This window comes from Octodon degus, unplaced genomic scaffold, assembly GCF_000260255.1.
Source record: "Octodon degus isolate 3935 unplaced genomic scaffold, OctDeg1.0 scaffold00028, whole genome shotgun sequence".
NCBI classification, from domain to species: domain Eukaryota; kingdom Metazoa; phylum Chordata; class Mammalia; order Rodentia; family Octodontidae; genus Octodon; species Octodon degus.
The window spans coordinates 10,180,350-10,189,182 of NW_004524604.1; the positions used below are offsets into that span (position 1 = coordinate 10,180,350).

At 44.2% G+C, this 8,833-nt stretch overlaps 1 protein-coding gene across 1 annotated transcript in view; it reads right to left on the bottom strand.

Annotated features, from left to right (window-relative positions):
• Positions 1–8,833, bottom strand: part of Gpt2 (glutamic--pyruvic transaminase 2) — a 38,170-nt gene that overhangs the window by 26,386 nt on the left and 2,951 nt on the right. Inside the window, exon 2 of the mRNA XM_004629196.2 lies at positions 337–426. Coding sequence (XP_004629253.1) covers positions 337–426 — 90 coding nt within the window. The remainder of the gene's footprint in view (positions 1–336; positions 427–8,833) is intronic.

Here is an 8,833-nt window from a genome sequence, read left to right on the forward strand (position 1 = left end):
GTAACTTTGCAATAGGATTTTACTAAATTTCCCAGGCTGACTTTAACTTTTCAATCCTCCTGTCTCACAGTTCACTGAGCAACTGGATGACAGGCATGTACTACAAGGCCCAGAGGCATAGGAATTTTTGACAGCCATGGAAGGAGAGGAGCTAAGGGACAGAACCAAGGAATTTCAGGCACTGGTAAGGGCTGCTACTTCAAAGGCACCTCCTTGAGGGATTCTCATATCTGTTGTGTCCCAAGAGGGCTGGATGGACAAGGAGACAGAAGTTATTCCTCATGCCATGCTGGTTCCTCCCAGCCTTCAATCCAATGTTCCCAAGGGCTATCTTACCTGTCGAAGGAAGGTGATTGGCTGCTGACCCATAGCCTGGGCATCCCCAATGTTGGCTCGGATGACCTCAGTGAATGGTTTTTTGATACCCTGAACAGAGAGAAGGCAACAGATGGTTACTTAGATACTTTCAGTCCCAAGATTCCTGGGACCAAGCAGTGTTCCCACAGGATATTAATAAGTTGTCCTATTTTTGAGCCTTATTGAGTATCAAGCACAATGCCAAGGCCTTGACATGCATGGTCTCATTTAACTTTCACAACCACCTCATGAGGGAGGACGGGTATTAATACTGTACAGGTGAAGAAATTGTGTTTCCATAAAGCTAAGACATTTGCCCAATGTTATGTAACAAAATACAAGTACTGGATCTGAACCCAGGAAACACAACCCCAAGATCATTTTTCACTGCTATGCTACACTGGCTCTCACTTTCTGCAAGGCTGGGACAGCTTTCCTGGGTGCTAGAGGTCCATGTCCTGTCATATCACAGGACTGTCTTAAAGATAGCACTGGAGCAATGTGGTAGGAGGAACAGGGGTCAGCAATGGAGCCAAACACCAAATGTCAGGTAGGATGCTGCAGACACACCTGCACCTTGATCTCAAGTGTGGCTGCATTAAACAGTTTATATAAGTAACCAGGGATGCCAAGGGCACCGACACTGCAGGGAACCCGGAGAGCTACTCCCCTGCTATCTTAGTTTTGCAAAATATGGAATATGGGCTGACTTTTCCTTTTTTTTTTTGCCTTTAAAGCAGCTGGCATGAAAGACTGAAAAGAAAATTTGAGGCCACTGCCTGACCAAAGTGTTTAGCACAAAAAAAACAAAAGAGAACACAGAGAGGAACTCAGACCCTTAATCCTCTCTAGGAGGTGACTAAGACACCTCAGCTGCTACAGAAGTGAAAACACAGTTTAATATAGAGAATTGTGGAGATGTAGAAAATGGTAATTCTGCACAGCCTCCTAATAAATCTAAACTCAGCTACTGGAAGAACTGGAAACAACACGTTCAAAGATCTCCCATGGGGGCTGAAAGGATAATCTGAGATAAACAGCATGAAAACATTTTTCTAGGTGCAACATCACCATCCTACAAAGCTGGGCCAGGACTGAGGCCCTGAGAGTCACGGTAGCAGGATAAAGGGCAGGGTAAACAGGTGGCAGTGCCAGGGGTGCCCCAGTGGGAAGGCTTGGTCATCTTCCCACTGCCATTCACCACTTCCCAAAAGGTACCCATACATAAATTTTAAACAGAATTCTATGGCATTGACACTTGTTCTTTTCCACACATAACACAGTATCTGAGTAACTTCAGAAAGCTGCTTTTAAAAAATCAGTAAGTACATAGGGGCTGGGGAGATAGCTCAGTAGCATAAGTGCCTGTATGGTAAGCTCAAGGTTCCTGAGTTCAATCCCCAGTATCTCCCCCCCCCAAAAAAAATCAGTAATTACAACTTTAGTAATAACTAGTAGGCTTGAGAAACAAAAGCAGCTGCCAAACAAGTTTTTCTCATCCTCATTTGTCACCAGAAAGCTCAGATCTTCTAAATAGGGCTCAGTTCTCTAAAGGCCACATATCTGGGGGGAAAGGTTGTCCTTTAAGGCCCTTGTCCTTTTTCCAGGAGCTCTTCAAGGTGGTCAACATGGAGAAAGATTTCTGGGACATCAACAAGCAACCAAAATGCCTAGCAAGCCAAAGGAGGTAGCAGCAATGCTGAATGCACCAGGGCTGAGCTAAGGGGAGTGCCGGTACCCTGGAGACTTGGTGTGGGCATGCAGCCCCTGGGGCTCCCCACAGACAGAGCTTAGAAGGCTGGCAAGGGGCAGTTATTTCAGTTGCTACGGCAGAGGGGCAGGTTTAATTCAATCTTGACATTGGCCTGGCCCCTGACACAGGACTGGCAGTTTGAATGAATTATCTGAGCTCCCAGGGTTATACAGCTTGGGGAAGAGAGAACATTTTGGTGATGTTTGAGAGCACACTCTTTGTTAAACAGTAGATCTGTGAGCTGTGAGGGCCAGAAAACAACACACAGCTGCAGGTTCTGGGCCCTAGGCCAGTATAGGAAGAGAAGAATGCCCGGAACAGAGGCCTGGATATTCCTTTCTTGTGCCCTCCCCTAGCACTGTTCAGCCAATTCAGGGCCTACTGACATGGAGCCTGGGAACACTGAGCATCGCCTTTCTTGAGTCTTGGTGTCCACAGATGCTGGACACTTGGCTATGATGGATGAGCTGGGGTGGACAGGAAATTGGCTCCCTTGAATGGGCAAGGGGACCAGCACTCCTAACCAAGAGCAACCATACAAAAACAACTGTTCTGGGTACTCCTGCAGTTGTGCCTACAGGATCTACATGACCTGGGAAACACCAGGGAATCCTGGGCAGACTCCAGCCATAGCTCATCCAGGCCTGGAAGGTCCATCTAAAGCAGAATTCTAGAAAAAGCCAAGTCTCTGCTCAGAAATCTTCCCCAACCCCAGCCCTCTGACACTAGCTGGCAGGAACGTGGTCCTAAGTTCTCCTTAGTGATAAGGGAGGTGACCCAAGCTGCCCACCTTCAGGCATCTCCCCTCCCAGAAAGGCAGCATTCTAAGCTGGAGCTGATAAACCTGACAATTTGTTTATAGGCTGTAAACAAGTCTTAGGCAGCCTAGCATCCTGGGAGCACAGGATTTTGTATCTCTTCAAGGCTAAATAAGGTGATAGGGGAATGATTGTCTTTGTTTTGCTTTGTAACTTTTGCCTGTTTGCACCATAAAAGATACAAAAGAAAGCTCCTGTCTTTATATGGTGCTCAGCCTTGAAACGTGAGTTTGCTGAGCTAATATGCACCTTAACCAACTGAATCCTTTTCATTGAGGGTCTCTCTAGACTCTTGGACTTTCTTTTTTTTGGCAGAACCAGGGATTGAACTCAGGCCCTTGCACTTGCCAGGCAAGTGCTTATTCTACTGAGCCATCTCCCCGGCCCTAGGCTCTTGGACTTTCCACAACACATCCAGGGCTGACACTGTCCCAAGCTAGTTGCCGGTCCCTGGGACTAACAAGTACATAGCATCCTGGTTCCCTCTCAAAGCACTGCAGAGACCACTTGTCTAACCCATCTCTATACTACCTCAAAGCCACTTTCTTGTGCTGCACTGAGGAGGGTCCTGCCCATCACCATACCTTGGAGAGGGGCCATGGGAGTAGGCCTCCAAGCTATGAGGGCTGGCATATTCCAGGCGGTATTAATGAGAATAAAAAACTTATAATATACAATTGAGAATAAGGTATTTAAGAAAAAAAAAAAAACCTTACAGTGAAAGACATATTGTCGTTAATTCCTCTACTTTAAACACATTTACCCTATCATTCTTTCTTGCCACTTTCTGAAGCAGTTCTGGAAGTCCTCTTTCCAGAGTATCTTTATGAGGTTACAGTGAATGCTGCTACCAAGTGCCATCCAATGGAAAAAAAGACTTATGAAAACATTACAGTGTGTCCTCATCTAACTTACTCACTAGATCTAGAACCATGCGATTTTCAGCTGTTCTCCAAAGTCAAAACAACTAGGAAAGGTCAATGTTAATAGTTTTATGTTTTATTTTCTTTTGTTTTCTGAGACAGTCTCAGTCCAGGCTGGTTTGGGACACTATGTAGCCCAGGCTAGCCCTCAACTTGCAGTGAAGTTCCTGCCTAAGCTTCCTGAGTGCTGAGATTTCCAGGCATACATACCCGGGCCAGCTTTCTTCTTTTTTGAGTGTCTTTAGTTACACTAAGTTTGAGGCCATCTTGGGCTACACAGTGATTTAAGGCCAACCTGAATTGCAGTGATCAAAAAAAACCTTTAAAAAAAAGTTTCAGAACTGCCTTGGAAAGTGGCAAGGATGATGGGATGTGTGGTCAAAGACAGGAAGAATAGTTTCAGAGGTATTAATGACAACACATGTTTTACTGTCATAAATGTTTTTTTAATTAATTAATTATTTATTTATTTGTGTGTGTGTGTGTGTGTGTGTGTGTGTGGCCAGCCTAGCCCACCAGGGGGCGGGGTTGGCTGGCATGTGGTGCTGGGGGATTGAACTGCGGTCCCTGTGCTTTGCTAAGCTTGCTCTAGGTAGGTGCTTTAGACCACTGAGCCATCTCACCAGCCCCTAAATGTTTAAAACTTTCATTGTTTCAATCATATGTTGTATCATTGTTCTTTCCAGCCCACAGGTCCAGCATCAGGGAGGTTAACAGGCTAACGGATGACTCTAACAGGCACAATGCACAATCAAGGAAATAACCAACAAAAGAAAAAAGGCAACCTACAGAAAGGGAATATTTGAAAAATATATCTAATAATGAGTTTATATCCAAAATATATAAGGAACTTCAACTCAACAACAACAACAAAACAAAGTAGGCTAAGGATCTGAAGAGACATTTTTATAAAAACACTAACTTGTCTAATAAAAGTATGTGGAAAAGATAGTCAACATCACAAATCAAATGCAAATCAAAATCACATGGAAAGATCACCGAATACTTCCTAGGAAGGGTGTATTAAAAGGTTAAGGTTCAGTATTGCTGAGGGTGTGGAGAAAAGACAGCACTTGTACGCTGCTGGTGGGAATGCAAATTGGTTCAGCTGTTAGGGAAAACAGTGCACAGGTTCCCCAATAAATTAAAAACAGACCTACTGCATGATCCATCAATCCTATCCAAAAGAAATAAAATCAGTATCTCAAAGAAATATACATTCACAATCATCACAATACACACTCAATCCACGTATCTGTTAACAAATGAAGGTATAAAGATGTGTTATGGGGCTGGAGAGATGGCTCAGTGGTCTAAGGCACCTACTTAGAACAAGCTTGGCAAAGCATCAGGGACCGCGGTTCAATCCCCCAGCACCACATGCCAGCCAGCCCCGCCCCCTGGTGGGCTGAGCTGGCCACACACACACACCACACTCTCTCTCAAATAAATAAAAAATAAAAAAAAAATAAAAAAAATAAAAGATGTGTTATGATATATTCAATGCAATGTTTATCCAGTCACGAAAAAGAGAGAAATCCTGCTGTTTGAGACAACACAGATGAACTTGGAAGATACCATGCTAAACAAGTTATACAGACATATATGGTATGATGTTACTTACATGTGGAATCTAAATTAGCTGACCTCAGGTGTTTGCCACAGGAGAAATACAGGTCAAAGGATAAAAATTTTCAGGTATGTGTAAGTACTAGGGATCTAACATACAGCATGGCAGCTATAGTTAGTAATAAAATGTTCACTTGAAATTTGCTAAGAAAGTAGATTTTAAGGGCTGGCCACATAGCTCAGCAGACTACAGCGCCTGCTTAGGCAGAGTGCAGTGGCCAGGGTTCAATCCCCAGCATGCCATGCCAGCCCTGCCCCCAGAATGAGCTGAGATGGCGACTGAGACTGGGCCTGGTGGCATGTGCCTATAATCCCAGTGCTTGAGAGGCTCAAAACAGGAGAATCACTACGAGTCCAGTCTACATAGTGAGACTCTATAGACCCTGTACTAAATACAAAAAAAAAAAAAGTAAAAAAAAGAAGGTAGATTTTAAATGTCTTCAGCCTCCTCTAACAAAAGTAAGTACGTGTGATGATGGCTGTTCAAATAAATTGACTGTAGTAATAATTTCACAGCATATATATATACTAAACCATCATATTGTATCCCCTGAATATACATAATTTTTATTAGTCAATTATACCTCAATAAAACGAGGAAAACCAGGAACAAGATAGTTTCCTTGTACAAGGAATGGGACACTGGTCAGGAAAATTGGGCAGGATGATTATAAACAAACTAACAAAGAACCTCCCTTTAGTTCAACAAATACTCTCAGCACATGCCCCCCCCCCCCACACACAAAATAAATAAGTAAAAACAGCAATCATCCATTCCTGGGATAGAAGTGAATAAAAAGTAGGTGCAGGAAGAGGGGCATCAAGTGGGAGAAAGGCCATGTGCAAAGGCCTGGTGCAAGGAGGGAGTCACAGAGAACTCTAGAGATGAACTCCAAACAGACCCATGGGCCCTATAATGTGTATTTTACAGAGACGGAAACTAAGGCTCAGCACAACGTCTAGCTCTGACACGAAAAGGCTACTTGGGAGGCTGAGGTAGGAGGATCACCAAGTTCAAGGCTAGCTGGACAACTTAGCGAGAACGGGCCTCGAAATAAAACTCAGGCTAGGGGTCTAGCTCAGTGGTGAGCACTTGCCTGCCATGCAAGGCATGCAAAAGGCTCTAGGTTCAATCCTTAGCACTATAGGGGGCTTGCAAGTTAGCTCAGCTCAGTTGTTTAAGTACCTACTGGGGCAAACCCAGTCAGGCACAGGAGACTACGGTTTGATCCCCAGCTCCCCATGCTTTGCCAGACGTGCCCTTAAGGTAGCCTGAGCCAGCCCCCCCCCCAAAAAAAAAATCCTTAGCGCAGTAAATAAAAAGAAAAAAGTGAAGCCAGAGAAGCCTAAAGCAGTGGCAATATACATCTGTGGACAGGAGGTTAGGTGAGCACCCAAGGGCCAAGTTTCCTAACTACTAACACAAGGGATTACCATTAGGTAGGTGTAGTAATGCATACCTGTAATCTCCTCAGATGGGATGCTGAGGCAGGGGGACTGCTTGTGAATTCCTATAACATAGTGAGACCTCGTCTCAAAGAAAAAAAGTAATAAAATAATAAAGCAGGAAGTCTGGCTACATGTCCCTAAACCTGGACGAAGGTCAACTGCAGAAATCCAGATTTCTATGGCAGAAGCAGAGATAGCTCAGTTATGTCCAAACAGGATCCTCCCTGAAAGCAAGGCTGAGAATGGGGCAGGAAATCACAAGCCCTATAGGTACATTCCCTGACCACAGGAAGCTTTTCAGGTAGCAAAGAAAAGAAATCATCCGCACTTCTAATCTCCAAGCAACTGTTAGCTGAAGGACAAAAAGTCAGGGGTTTTTTTTTGCTGTTTGTTTGTTTGTTTTGTGGTGCCTGGGATCAAACTCAAGACCTTGCACTTGCCAACAGGGTCTTTTTCTGTGGCCTAGGTTGGGCTCAAGCCATCTTCCTGTCTCAGGGACCCCTGTCCCTTGCCATTAGCCTGGACTGTTCTACCCCACACTGGGTTGAGAACAAAGACTCTTACTTGTTCTAATTGGCTTCGAAGATGTTTGAAGCACTATCACTAACGCTGCAAACTAGTTTTTAGAAGAAATAAAATTGGCTTCATTTTATTGAAAAGTACACTGAGGCCAAAGTGCTCTTAGTAATTTGTCCGAGGGACAGAGTACCTCAAGACAGAGCCCAGGATACAGGGGCACATGTGGCCAGGCCAGGCGGCATGAGATAGAGACAGACAGACAGACAGACACACACACACACACACACACTCTCACACAAAGACACGCCAGGGGCTCATCCTGTTGGAAGCCTTCATTACAATGTCTGTATTTTGTCTTGGGTTGTTGTTGTTGTTATTATTATTATTATTATTATTATTAAACTTTCCATATTTGGGGGCAGCATCTAAATGACCAGTATGATTTCACTATCTGTGCTTGGCTCATCCAGAGTTAGCTAACTATAGCCATGTGCTATAGCACCATTTTTATCTTTGTTTTGACTCCACACAGGTAGAAGTTAACAGCAGTAATCAGTCTTCAATTTCTGAAAATTCTGGCCTGTTTTTCAGCGGGGAGGGGTTTAGATGGGTCCTGCCATGCTGCTCAGGCTGACCTGCACTCAAGAACTCCCTGCCTCTGCCTTGCAAGCAGCTGGGACTACAGGTATGCACCACCATCCCCAGCTCTTATGTATTTTTACAAGGGGAAACAGTAAAGCCATTTCTGTCTCAACTTGTGCCAACTCCTAACCGTTGGCCCTTAATAAAATGAGAAAAAGAAGTGGGCTGAGGAACTGTCAGTTCTTCTCCAAACTCCTTTAATTGCAGCTTATTTTTAAGTGATGCTAACATGCAAGAGAGGAAAAAAGCTAAGACGGCTTCTCCCTACCCTTGAAACAGAGCCTCTCTAAGAGCGAACAGCCTGGGCTGGAAGAGAATGGCCTCTTTCACACTATTTAGCCACCTCCTCTCTTCCGTTAGGCTTTCTAGTCAGGCAAAAAGGATGAGGACTCAGTCCAGCCAGCCACCCCAAAGTCAAACACCAAAGCCACGTGTCCAGTCATCAGCACTGTTTGTACTGTTTGTAAAGCAATTGGTGAAACAATGCCATCAGGTAGCATAAAGGTCCCGGTACAACCTGGAGTCATCTCAGGTCCCCCAGGCCATTTTCAGGATATGAAACTAGGAGGCACTGCAGGCAGTCTCTTTAAAACACTCTGTATATCAATCTGTTAATTATTGAAACTGTCCTACCAATTTGGTTTGAAACTGTCTCATTGTTATTTGTTTCTCAATAAAATTATGGAAAAATAAATAAATAAAACACTCTGGGGGCCAAGGAGATGGCTCAGTAGAATAAGCAC